This window comes from Anopheles coustani, chromosome 2 (assembly GCF_943734705.1).
Source record: "Anopheles coustani chromosome 2, idAnoCousDA_361_x.2, whole genome shotgun sequence".
NCBI lineage: Eukaryota > Metazoa > Arthropoda > Insecta > Diptera > Culicidae > Anopheles > Anopheles coustani.
This window is the reverse complement of record NC_071289.1, coordinates 33,767,791-33,782,427: the sequence shown is the minus strand read 5'-3', so window position 1 is coordinate 33,782,427 and position 14,637 is coordinate 33,767,791. Positions and strand designations below refer to the sequence as shown.

At 48.5% G+C, this 14,637-nt stretch overlaps 1 protein-coding gene across 1 annotated transcript in view; it reads right to left on the bottom strand.

Moving 5' to 3' along the window:
• The window catches only part of LOC131264272 (protein Shroom), a 185,429-nt gene that overhangs the window by 6,151 nt on the left and 164,641 nt on the right, over nucleotides 1-14,637 (bottom strand). Inside the window, exons 7-8 of the mRNA XM_058266555.1 lie at nucleotides 12,483-12,797; nucleotides 1,180-3,170 (exon numbers count right to left, since the gene is read on the bottom strand). Of these exons, the coding sequence (XP_058122538.1) occupies nucleotides 1,180-3,170; nucleotides 12,483-12,797 (2,306 nt within the window). The remainder of the gene's footprint in view (nucleotides 1-1,179; nucleotides 3,171-12,482; nucleotides 12,798-14,637) is intronic.

Genomic DNA, 14,637 nt, shown 5'->3' with positions numbered 1-14,637 from the left:
CTACGCATCATCCAAATGCTGCAACATAACGATAGAGGGTATAGACACCACACGCTGACGCATCGTTGTTCAAAGGGAAATTCGGCGCAATAAAAATTCGAAAAGAATTATGATCAATCAATGGGGCAAGGAAAACAGTTTCCGAATTAAACTGATTTGGTGCTGCGCGAAGAAAAGGGAAGCAGACCTACTTTCTCCATCGAAGCGTCGTCAAATTTTGCGTTTTCGCTTCAATGCGTGTGTTATTTTACTTTTTTTTTGTTGTTGTTGTAACGCATATGTTTGTTAACCGTGTTTTTTGTTCGTTGTTAATGTTTTTCGAATCGAAGTTGAAAGTTTTTCCCTTTATTTTCCTGTGGCAAGGGTTTTTGTTTCCGTCGTGAGATTTTTCGCTCGCTTTTATCTCGAATGCCCAAAACAAACTTTCGATTTTATCGCACCCAGGGTGTTGTTTTGATGGTGTTTAATGGTCGTCTCTTGCCTAAGGTGCTCCACACCCCGGGTGGCTCGTCCATTACCAGTTGTTTGATGTATCGGTGGGAAATCGGTTTGTGGTATGATCATTGTTACCCGCACCCCTTAGTGAGGAGATTCTTTTTCTTTGTGTTTTGTTTTGACGATTTACAGAAACCCGGAAAACACACCCCCAATCATCTTCCACCATCGCACACAAGGGATCACGGGGAGGTACGCACACTCGTACTGTACCGCGGGGGGAAATTGGACCGCATGTGTATAATTGCTTGTCGGACAGAAGCATCGCAGTGTCGTGGAAACGAGATGCCGACCACAAGGTCCAAGACACGGTGAGGGTGCCACTTTCGCATCATATTTTACCGTGACAGTTTTATGGCCCCGCTGGGCGGAAAATGATCCATAAATGTCCGAGCAAAGCTAGATGCAGTAATTATATGGACCATTCACATTACGGTGAATACGCGCTTCATGGGAGGCTTCTCTTTCGGAGACATTTTCAATTTCTTTTGCGCACACTTTTTTTTTCGTATTGAATTATTTTCGACACTTTAACATTTTCCAAAACACTTGAATTTTGATATCTTCTGAAGCTAGATATTAAACACCAACCAAATTTACATGGAAATGTCTATCCCACATCGTCTTGTTGACTCATCGGAGTAGCTTCACCGACCTTCCGGGCTACGACGCGGTTCAACTTACCCAGTATGGTGTGCAGCTTATCGGACGGGGACAGTTGGCTGACGAGATCGTGCGACAGTTTGTCACAGTCGATCTCTTCCGGGTGAAGCTTACGCGGTGCCGGCGGCGGTGGCGTTTGCGGCAGCGGCGGTGAACCGTTGAAGAAGCGGTTCTCTTTTCCGGGGCTGCCGGGTGTGGGCGATGGGCCGGGCAGTGGGCTGCTGGAGGTCGATGTGGCCACCGTTGCGGTTGCCGATTGCGTACCGTGGCTGATGCTCGAAATTCGAACCGTCGACTCCGGACTGGAGGAGTGCACGGCGGCCGTGGCCGGGACGATGGTAAGCTCGGCTAGGGCAAGCCCAAGAAGCGCGTTCGGTTGCAGCAGGCCGTCGGCGTTGTTTTCGGTTTGCGAAGCCGCTTCGGAGGTTGGCGCCTGGACGCGTAGTACGATCTCGGTTCGCTGCAGCAGTTGCTGGACCTGCGCCACGGACTTGCCACCACCGGCTTCGGTGTTGTTGTGGTGATCCACCGGGAGGCTTGTGGCAGTGAAATTAATCTCCTTCGTGACACGTTCTAGTGCCGGCGGGTACGGTGGTGAGTCACCGGCACCGACGTGATTATTATCTCTACCGTCCAAACCGTTGTTCACAACAACGCCGGACCCGGCCGTTTCAGATGACGACGATGATGATACCACCGCTGATTTGGTGCTACGACTTTCTCCTTCTCCTTCCTCTTTGGCCACGGCGGCGACGGTTGCTGCAGTGGTGGTGGTAGCAGTAGTAGTTGTTGTGGCTGTATTATTAGCTGGTGCTGCGTCAACCGACGACAACGCAGGCGCATCGTCGTGTGCGACTGAACCGACGGACGAAACTTCACTGACGTGCTGCGTGGAGCACTCGGGTGCCGTAGGCAACGGCGTTACCGATCCCTCTACCGACGGTCCCACCGTGGATGCTGCTGTTTGGGCGGACGCAGACGCAACGGTATTTGCGTGATGTTGCTGCAGGTGATGCTGGTGGTAGTGGTGGTGGTGATGGTGGTGGTATTGGTGGTCCAACCCGACCAACCCGTTCCATTGCTGGTGCGGTTCAAAATTGGTCGATTTTTCTGGATTTTCATTGCAATTATTTACAGTTGGCGCCGCCGGCCAGAGGTGGCCGGTGCTAGTGCCGTTCAGTACCGGCAGAGGAGTGGAGGGCAGCGGTGGCGGGATACCATCGTCGGCGACGCACGCCGGGTGCTGCGGTTCCTCGGCCTCGCCATCCGTGGTGGGGTTGATGGAAGCGATCGAGGTGAGGGTAGCGGTGGCGCCACTGTTGGTCGTAGTCGGAAGGCCCAGGATTCCAGCGGTTCCGGCGTGTCCAGTGCCGCCGTTGTACAGCTGGTAGCCATTGCACTGGCCACCGTCGGTGGAAGATCCGTTGAGCGATTCGAGGATTTGCATTTTCTTCAGGTCGAACGACGACTGGGAGGTGTACTTGGGGGACGTTGCCTGGATCTGGGCCAACGGGGGACTACTGTTGCCGTTGTAGAGGGAGGGCGGAGATGCCGCCGTTGACTCCTTCGCAGGATCACTGGAAGCGACGGACGTCTGCGACGAGCCGTTGAAGTTGAACAGCGACTTGAGGCTGTTCGCGGTTGCAATGATCGGCGCCGAGTGTGGCCCCGCCGCATGCTTCATCTTGCCATTGTGCCCGTTATGATGATTGTTGATATTGTTGTTGTTGTTGTTCATACTGGTGTTGTTGTTGTTGTTGTTCGAGTAAAGGGAATATTTCACGCCGGCCGGAAGCACATCCGGAAGGTTGCATTTCGGCGAGGTGATGATCTCCTCCGGGAAAACGTCCCCGCTGCCACCGCTGCTAGCACTGCTTCCAGTGGTGGTGTTGCTGCCATGGTTGATGCAGTCCTCGTTCGAGGTCAACGTTAGCTTATAGCTGCCATGGTCCGGGTCGGAGTGCAGCTTATCACGCGGCTGCCTCGGCAGGTACGAAGCCTTGGAGTTGCTCCTGTGAAGAGGGGGAAAACGAAACGCAAAAATAGAATGAAAATCAATCCAAATTAGGTCAATGCACAAAAAGGTAAGCACACATCTAAAGCGAAGATAGCGCCACGCGTAGGCCACCGGGATGCCTATGTACAGAGGCACAATTGCAAATGAGAACACGAGATTCCCCCGGAGGCCACTGTTGGGTAGGAAACACAAACGTACGTTACCAACTATTTTCGGGCGGGCGGCTTAGCCTGGAGGTGCACCAAGCGTTTTCACCCTTTTCTCCCACGTGTTACGGGCCACGTTTTACTCCGAAAGATGGGGGGACTGGGAAAGAGGAGGCAAATCCGAAACACCCTCCTCCTCTTGGTCCCTTCCTTCTACTTCCGACAATTAACCGTTTCTTACGATCATTTTCTACATCATCATTATCTTGTGAATTTTGTTTTGCTCTCCCTTGGGGCTTCTTCTTTACGCCACCGTCGGCGTAGAGTTTTGGTTGGCCGAAAAGTCCAGCAAGTTTAAACGGATGGTCGGGCAGCGAAAAGGCGGCGAACGAGTCGTAACGAAATGTGTATAATTAATGGTCCGCGAAAAAGAGAAAGAAAAAATAAGAGCTCCGCTAAGGTGAACGGATTAACGGGATTCGTTGTGGTTCGAATTGGATTGGGCTTGGGTTTCGATTCCGGATACTCTCCGAAGGGACGATCGTTCTCGTCCAATGCCAGGCTAGGCGTGTTTGTGTTTGGTATGTGCGAATGCTCTTAATGAGTTAAATGGCATTAATAAAATGGCGTTTCAAGAGCACCTGGCAATTAAGACGCAGGGTTGAAGGAAAAAAATCTGCCCCAGTCGGGTGGTAAGCAAGTTTAAAATGTTTTTGTAATGTTACGCCTAGAGCTATGCAACCGATCCCACACTTTGAGCTATATATTCGAACTTTCGTTGTGCTCGACTTTAACGGATATATTGCTCGAATCTACTTCATGCACCAACCGTTGCCTATCTCTAGGCGCAACAGAATAAAACCAGAGTTAATTCAAGCGGGGCACATTTTGGATGTCACTTAAAATTTAACCAGATCCTAGTCATAATAAACGCTTTCGTATGAATCAAATAACCGTAGGGGTAAAACCACCTTTACATTCAATACTGCCGTTCAAATTTACTTAATAGATAAGGAATTAACCCACATCAGAGCACAACGTCTGCCCATTTGATTGATAAAATTCTCACTGTAAAGGATTTTTTGCACTGTGTGAACTGTATTTATCTAACTCAAGTGTGACCGGTGCATGCACACGGATGACGAAGCACTCATCGCATATTAAGACTTCTGAGTAACTGGTTTCCCCGGGTGCGTTATCGGATGTATCTTATAACCAAAGCGCGCCTACTAATAAAAAGGAAAAAATAAAAAAAAATTTCATGTCAACAAACGTACAGTCAATTGCTTCGATTCCCCGTTTGAGTACAAACTGACTGAATTTGTATGAGTCCATTGTTGAAAACGTTAGTTGGCGTGGAAAGGAAATGTCACATACTTTTCTGTTGATCTAAAACATGCAACAAATGTTTTGGGAATTTTGATTGAATTAAAAAAATACACAAATAGTGCTAAAACATTCACGTCCTCAGGATGTTAATGCGTTTACAAGCCACAACCGTCATCACACATTTGTTAAATGATTTTTTACTCGGTTTTTCTTAGCCACCGAGGAAAGCGCGCCCAGGCCGAGGGTGGACAATAATGGGCCCGTTGTAGTCCATCTTCACCGTGAAAAGACGACGGAGACGGGGGTTGGAAAATAAAATCGATGCTTAATTTAAAACACAGTGTGAAATGACGAGAAAGTGATCATCGGAACGGCGATGTTAGCATCTGGGATGGGGGGAAAGGAAAAGAAAAGTGAGTCTGTACACATATGATGCAGCAAAGATACGACTCGGCGCGCAGCTTCTGGTGTTGATGGTGGCCTTTGTTTGGCCATTATTTCTCGCCTTTCCTTTCGATGGCAACCTTTTTTTCCCCTTTTGCAGGCTACTTTTTTTTGTCCATGACGAAAGAGGAGAAAGGTTGATCGGGGCAAGGTAGCTAGAGTCCGTAGTAAGTGGTCGCAATTGTGGCGACACGTTTACTACTTTGTCGAGCACTCCCCGACCTTATAGCAGAAATAAGTTCCCTTGCGATGCGTCCTTTGTTTGGACCCGATGCAGCTGACTGACTGACCTTAATATCTGATCGACAATCGGGCCGGTAGAAGTACGGCCGGACTTAAGGTGTTAGCATGCGTACCCTCACACATGATCACGAATTAGGTGGCATAAATAAGCGGCTCATAGATCAAGCAATCGATCTGTGTTTTTTAGTCCACAAATATCACGTTTTATTTCCTACTGCGAGTCACGACTGAAATTGCTTTCCTGGGGAAACCAATTGAATGCTTCGAAGTTGCGTATTAACAAGAATGAAAGTTCACGTTTTTCTTGAGAACTTTGTTTAACGTGGCAAACGTAGTCTATCTCCACAATCGCTACAATTTTCTATCATGGTACAAACAAATACTAGCGGTTTAGAAGCAGCGATAGTGTAGATAGTATTTTTACTTTCAACGCAAATTGTACTAGAAGGGCATCTTTCGGTCGAATGAGGTAGGTTAAAAATTGTCACGCACGGTGAAGTGCTTCCTGCTAGCGGACGGTTCTTTTCGGACTGAATATTTGCCCTCTCGCAGGTCACGCGGCACTCGATGAGTTCGTGGGGGAAAAATGTGATGATAAAGCTCCGTCGTTTATCAACGGTTATCTATATTTTAACGATTTCCGTTTATCTTTCTGCTACTTATGGGTTCTTTAAAGTACTCTGGGTGGATGGTATATAAAAAGGAGAAACATTTCTCTGCTACTGGTAAGTTTGAAAGTGCCGGGACAGAACCAGGACTAGTGTGACTAGGAGCAGCAGCAATTGGTCGAGTCGTCGATCCATTCCGTCAGTTGTGGAATATTCTTCCGGTGAAGTGTGGTGTTGAAGAAAAGCTTTAATAATGTATTCTAAGCAAGTATTAGTTTGCCTGGTTGTGGTACAGTTTGCGTGGATGCTTGGTGCCACTTCGTTTGAATGCCCGAATGCAGACTCCGAAGGAGGAAGGCGTACAACAAGAATTTACGCCCTGCCGCACAATTGTACGGGCTATGTAACGTGCGTTGGAAAAATCAAAATTGAGGCTCAATGCCCTGATGGATCGGTGTGGAGTGATCAAGTTAAAAGTTGTGTACGGACTTATGGAACCGATGTGAAGTGCGCCGTTCATGAGCATGACCGCGCACGAAGAGATACCGTAATAGAGACGATTTCCGTGTGTACTGCAACTTGTCCGCAGTTTTTTGATCCTCGTTATCTTGTACTTATCCCTCATACGAATTGCACCAGGTATAATCTATGTGTGCTCGGGTTGAGGTTAACCGTGTCGTGCCCCAATGATTTGCGATTCAACCAGGAGAAATGTGCATGTGATTTCAAAGAAAATGTATACTGCGAAGGCGACGAGCTCACAACAGTAACTGAAGTAGCAAGTGAATCTACTACAATGGAGTCTACAACCCAAGCAGTGACGAAAGAAACTTCCGAATCCACAACCGAAGAACCGACTACGGAATCTTCAACGGAATCCACAACTGAAGCACCAACAACCGAAGAATCGACTACAAAATCTACAACCGAAGAATCTACTACGGAATCTTCGACGGAGTCCACAACCGAAGAACCGACTACGGCATCTTCGACGGAGTCCACAACCGAAGAACCGACTACGGAATCTTCGACGGAGTCCACAACCGAAGAACCGACTACGGAATCTTCTACGGAGACTACAACTACAGAACCGACTACGGAATCTTCGACGGAGACTACAACTGCAGAGCCAACGACCGAAGAATCGACTACGGAATCTTCGACGGAGTCCACAACGGAAACCGTGACGGAGGAAGTTTCGACAGAGTCAACAACTGAAGAACCTACGACCGAAGAATCGACTACGGAGTCTACAACCGAAGAATCTACTACGGAATCTTCGACGGAATCCACAACCGAAGAACCGACTACGGAATCTTCGACGGAGACTACAACTGCAGAGCCAACGACCGAAGAATCGACTACGGAATCTTCAACGGAGTCCACAACCGAAGAACCGACTACGGAATCTTCGACGGAGACTACAACTGCAGAGCCAACGACCGAAGAATCGACTACGGAATCTTCGACGGAGTCCACAACGGAAACCGTGACGGAGGAAGTTTCGACAGAGTCAACAACTGAAGAACCTACGACCGAAGAATCGACTACGGAATTTACAACCGAAGAATCTACTGCGGAATCTTCGACGGAGTCCACAACCGAAGAACCGACTACGGAATCTTCGGCGGAGACTACAACTGCAGAGCCAACGACCGAAGAATCGACTACGGAATCTTCGACGGAGTCCACAACGGAAACCGTGACGGAGGAAGTTTCGACAGAGTCAACAACTGAAGAACCTACGACCGAAGAATCGACTACGGAGTCTACAACCGAAGAATCTACTACGGAATCTTCGACGGAATCCACAACCGAAGAACCGACTACGGAATCTTCGACGGAGACTACAACTGCAGAGCCAACGACCGAAGAATCGACTACGGAATCTTCGACGGAGTCCACAACGGAAACCGTGACGGAGGAAGTTTCGACAGAGTCAACAACTGAAGAACCTACGACCGAAGAATCGACTACGGAATTTACAACCGAAGAATCTACTGCGGAACCTTCGACGGAGTCCACAACCGAAGAACCGACTACGGAATCTTCGGCGGAGACTACAACTGCAGAGCCAACGACCGAAGAATCGACTACGGAATCTTCGACGGAGTCCACAACGGAAACCGTGACGGAGGAAGTTTCGACAGAGTCAACAACTCAAGAACCTACGACCGAAGAATCGACTACGGAGTCTACAACCGAAGAATCTACTACGGAATCTTCGACGGAATCCACAACCGAAGAACCGACTACGGAATCTTCGACGGAGACTACAACTGCAGAGCCAACGACCGGAGAATCGACTACGGAATCTTCAACGGAGTCCACAACCGAAGAACCGACTACGGAATCTTCGACGGAGACTACAACTGCAGAGCCAACGACCGAAGAATCGACTACGAAATCTTCGACGGAGTCCACAACGGAAACCGTGACGGAGGAAGTTTCGACAGAGTCAACAACTGAAGAACCTACGACCGAAGAATCGACTACGGAATTTACAACCGAAGAATCTACTGCGGAATCTTCGACGGAGTCCACAACCGAAGAACCGACTACGGAATCTTCGGCGGAGACTACAACTGCAGAGCCAACGACCGAAGAATCGACTACGGAATCTTCGACGGAGTCCACAACCGAAGAACCGACTACGGAATCTTCGACGGAATCTACAACTGCAGAGCCAACGACCGAAGAATCGACTACGGAATCTTCGACGGAGTCCACAACGGAAACCGTGACGGAGGAAGTTTCGACAGAGTCAACAACTGAAGAACCAACGACCGAAGAATCGACTACGGAATCTACAACCGAAGAACCGACTACGGAATCTTCGACGGAGACTACAACTGCAGAACCGACTACGGAATCTTCGACGGAGACTACAACTGCAGAGCCAACGACCGAAGAATCGACTACGGAATCTTCGACGGAGTCCACAACGGAAACCGTGACGGAGGAAGTTTCGACTGAGTCAACAACTGAAGAACCTACGACCGAAGAATCGACTACGGAATTTACAACCGAAGAATCTACTACGGAATCTTCGACGGAGTCCACAACCGAAGAACCGACTACGGAATCTTCGACGGAGACTACAACTGCAGAGCCAACGACCGAAGAATCGACTACGGAATCTTTGACGGAGTCCACAACGGAAACCGTGACGGAGGAAGTTTCGACAGAGTCAACAACTGAAGAACCTACGACCGAAGAATCGACTACGGAATCTACAACCGAAGAATCTACTACGGAATCTTCGACGGAGACTACAACTGCAGAACCGACTACGGAATCTTCGACGGAGACTACAACTGCAGAGCCAACGACCGAAGAATCGACTACGGAATCTTCGACGGAGTCCACAACCGAAGAACCGACTACGGAATCTTCGACGGAGACTACAACTGCAGAGCCAACGACCGAAGAATCGACTACGGAATCTTCGACGGAGTCCACAACGGAAACCGTGACGGAGGAAGTTTCGACAGAGTCAACAACTCAAGAACCTACGACCGAAGAATCGACTACGGAATCTACAACCGAAGAACCGACTACGGAATCTTCGACGGAGACTACAACTGCAGAACCGACTACGGAATCTTCGACGGAGACTACAACTGCAGAGCCAACGACCGAAGAATCGACTACGGAATCTTCGACGGAGTCCACAACGGAAACCGTGACGGAGGAAGTTTCGACTGAATCAACAACTGCAGAGCCAACGACCGAAGAATCGACTACGGAATCTTCGACGGAGTCCACAACGGAAACCGTGACGGAGGAAGTTTCGACAGAGTCAACAACTGAAGAACCGACTACGGAATCTACAACCGAAGAACCGACTACGGAATCTTCGACGGAGTCCACAACCGAAGAACCGACTACGGAATCTTCGACGGAGTCCACAACCGAAGAACCGACTACGGAATCTTCGACGGAATCTACAACTGCAGAGCCAACGACCGAAGAATCGACTACGGAATCTTCGACGGAGTCCACAACGGAAACCGTGACGGAGGAAGTTTCGACAGAGTCAACAACTGAAGAACCGACTACGGAATCTACAACCGAAGAACCGACTACGGAATCTTCGACGGAGTCCACAACCGAAGAACCGACTACGGAATCTTCGACGGAATCTACAACTGCAGAGCCAACGACCGAAGAATCGACTACGGAATCTTCGACGGAGTCCACAACGGAAACCGTGACGGAGGAAGTTTCGACTGAGTCAACAACCGAAGAACCTACGACCGAAGAATCGACTACGGAATCTACAACCGAAGAAACTACTACGGAATCTTCGACGGAGACTACAACTGCAGAACCGACTACGGAATCTTCGACGGAGACTACAACTGCAGAGCCAACGACCGAAGAATCGACTACGGAATCTTCGGCGGAGTCCACAACGGAAACCGTGACGGAGGAAGTTTCGACTGAGTCAACAACTGAAGAACCGACTACGGAATCTACAACCGAAGAACCGACTACGGAATCTTCGACGGAGTCCACAACGGAAACCGTGACGGAGGAAGTTTCGACAGAGTCAACAACTGAAGAACCGACTACGGAATCTACAACCGAAGAACCGACTACGGAATCTTCGACGGAGTCCACAACGGAAACCGTGACGGAGGAAGTTTCGACTGAGTCAACAACTGAAGAACCGACTACGGAATCTACAACCGAAGAACCGACTACGGAATCTTCGACGGAGTCCACAACCGAAGAACCGACTACGGAATCTTCGACGGAGTCCACAACCGAAGAACCGACTACGGAATCTTCGACGGAATCTACAACTGCAGAGCCAACGACCGAAGAATCGACTACGGAATCTTCGACGGTGTCCACAACGGAAACCGTGACGGAGGAAGTTTCGACAGAGTCAACAACCGAAGAACCTACGACCGAAGAATCGACTAAGGAATCTACAACCGAAGAAACTACTACGGAATCTTCGACGGAGACTACAACTGCAGAACCGACTACGGAATCTTCAACGGAGACTACAACTGCAGAGCCAACGACCGAAGAATCGACTACGGAATCTTCGACGGAGTCCACAACGGAAACCGTGACGGAGGAAGTTTCGACTGAGTCAACAACTGAAGAACCGACTACGGAATCTACAACCGAAGAACCGACTACGGAATCTTCGACGGAGTCCACAACGGAAACCGTGACGGAGGAAGTTTCGACTGAGTCAACAACTGAAGAACCGACTACGGAATCTTCGACGGAGTCCACAACCGAAGAACCGACTACGGAATCTTCGACGGAGTCCACAACGGAAACCGTGACGGAGGAAGTTTCGACAGAGTCAACAACTGCAGAGCCAACGACCGAAGAATCGACTACGGAATCTCCTACCGAAGAAACTACTACGGAATCTTCGACGGAGTCCACAACCGAAGAACCGACTACGGAATCTTCGACGGAGACTACAACTGCAGAGCCAACGACCGAAGAGCCGACTACGGAATCTTCGACGGAGTCCACATTGGAAACCGTGACGGAGGAAGTTTCGACAGAGTCAACAACTGAAGAACCGACTACGGAATCTACAACCGAAGAAACTACTACGGAATCTTCGACGGAGTCCACAACCGAAGAACCGTCTACGGAATCTTCGACGGAGACTACAACTGCAGAACCGACTACGGAATCTTCGACGGAGTCCACAACCGAAGAATCGACTACGGAATCTTCGACGGAGTCCACAACCGAAGAACCGACTACGGAATCTTCGACGGAGACTACAACTGCAGAACCGACTACGGAATCTTCGACGGAGACTACAACTGCAGAGCCAACGACCGAAGAATCGACAACGGAATCTACGACGGAGTCCACAACGAAAACCGTGACGGAGGAAGTTCCGACAGAGTCAACAACTGAAGAACCTACGACCGAAGAATCGACTACGGAATCTTCGACGGAGTCCACAACTGGCAGGGCGGAAGTTTCAGAACCCAATACTGAAGAATATTCATCTACAACTATAGCATCAGCTACTTCGAGCACAGAGATTCCTGTCACTGTTTCGGAAATAATGAATAGCGTTGCAAAGGCATTCGATAAACTTTCCAGCATTTTTGAAACAATTGCAAAACTATTTGGTTCTAGTAATTCGAGCAACTGATCAAGATAAGATGCTTTGTTGGTTAACCATTCCATTATACACTTGATCCATTATACACTTTGATGCCTTTATGTGCCTTTGCTTGCTCATGTGTATTTAATTTATTACATTAGTATTCGCTCATAATATCACCAACATTTAGCATCTTCTTTCTGAAACAAATAAAAAACGGTCAAACAAACATGTTCCGAGAACACAAATACAGCTAATTCCCTTGTGCACACCAAAAAAGCAAAGCATTTGTTTTTACATTGCGATAGTGATGACAAAGCGTGTCAGCGATATTTAAGGGAGCAAAAAGCCACATTGACCATATGACACCGCAAATCTGCAAACACACACACGGGAACTCACGCACTAAAGATGCAAAACTTCCAACTTACATTACTGCCATCGTTTTTTTCTTGAAAGGAATGTGAATCTTCGGGCTCAAGACTTCAAACCAATGTCGCGTCCCGGCAGAAGAGGAGGAAGACGATGCGACCGAACAGGTGGAAGAGGACATATTACCCTCCCCGCCATCATCGGTTGCACTGACGTCGTCTACCTCGTCGTCGCTACTGATCGCATATCCTCCCTGTCGACAGTTGAGCGAGTACACCGATGCAAGTGGCACCCGCTTTTCACCTGAGTCCTTTTCGATCACAACCTCGGGAGGACTAGTGACGTGATAGATGTGATAGTCCTTGCTCGTGCAACTGTAAACGCGTGTGTATGGCGTGCGAAACAATGTAGTTCGGTTTTGGAGCATGCGTGTGTATGGCAGTGTTGTTAAATTATGTGGGTTTTTTGCACAAGTTTCAAGTGAATGTAAATGTGGAATGTGCCATGTTTGTAATGGAATAAATGAGGGAAATAGATAATGTAAACATCATCAACCAGAAAAGTAAATAAGAAAAAAAGAAGAAAATGATGAATTAATTCATTAGACAATCGTGGTTCGCGTATATCAAGTTACAGTACAAATGTAAAACGCCAAAACCATTCATCAGTACATAATTAGTTAGGACATAATACATTTAAAATTTATTTTATGATAGGAAAATGATTAAACACTCGCAAATGTTGTCTACTTTCGATGAAAAACCTATTATTTACTAGAGCAACTTGACCGGTTAGCACACATTTATGAGTATCTCTTGAAAATTTTAAACATTGCTATTGCTATTGAGAGTGATCTTGTTTGATCTTGGCAATGTTTGTGTTTCCTTTTGCTCGATTGTGCTTCTCAGAACTTTCGATTTTATTCATTCACAATCATCGGTGCCGTTGGAGCGGAGAAAAGTCGAATCCTCACCATCGGCCACAATGTTGTTGGAAGCTCGTGCCGTTGCTCAGTTGGAGTTAGTGAAGACATCTTCACTGTTTGGATTCTGATGCTTGAAATGAGCGGGGTTTGTTTTCCCTTTTCTGCACTTTTGCCGAGAATCGGTAGGGTGTTTATTTGCTGGTAGCTTTTTTGTTTATCTTTCCAACTCCAGTGGCACAACCTCCACCGTTTCCATGTCAGCGCCGGAGCTAGCTGGCGGGCACCTAAACATATCCGAAATGACCTCGTTAACAACCTTCCAACCATATATCGGTTGGGGAGCTGCAAGAGCTGGGGCGTAGACACCGCCACCTCTGTAGGCATTCGGAAGTGCTTTTCCTTTCCTACAATTATTCAGCTGTGTTTGTTAGTTTTCCTTCGGGGTACGCGGCGCGAACGTTCGGACTCTTCAAGCGCCGAGTTTTGTTTAGTTTCCATTTCGAGCACGCCGCCATTGAAGGTTGGGAGGGGAAAAAAAACCTTCAATTCTAATTTGCAACCCAAAACCGGGTCGCGTCTGCGAAAGGGTGCCACCAGACATCGGATACGGCTGCATGACGGTTACGTTTTGTTCACAGCAGAGCCCATCTCGATGGCTGAAGATAACGCCGCTCGCACACGGTTTGATCATCAAAACAACTAGCGGTCCCACAGCAAAGTCGAGGGCCCAGAGACGACCTCAAAAGGCTCGCCGAAAATGATACCGGAGCGCGGTTGTGAAAGAAAGTTGTCCGGAAAAGGAAATTTTCCCACCGATCTCTGCCCCAGTCGACATGTGGCTGTGAGATTTTACGCCTCACCATGTCGACATGTGTGAGCGCGGTGATCGGTGGTTTGCTGATCGCAGCGAAATCGGAACTGCGGGGGCTCCCTGGAAGGAAGGGGGGTGTAACTGATGCTTTCTTCTAAGGTTTGGAGGGGGGGCGAAAAAACTAGCATTTCCGGACAAACGATTTGCAACAGCACTTTGCCCACGACCGGTAGTAACGAGCAGCGTGAAGTCGAACCGAATGTCGAACCATCGGGAGCGGGACACAACGGATCGCTTGCTTATCGTTGCCGCTAATCTGCCGCCATCATTATCATCTCCGTGTTTTCACGCACGGGAAGATGTCGTTGCGGATAGACCCCGCCAACAGGGGGGGGGGGCAAATGGCTGATTTACACTGACCCTGGATGAGAGTGTCGCAAATAACGATCCTGTCGGATTAGCGCGAGCGGCCAATCGC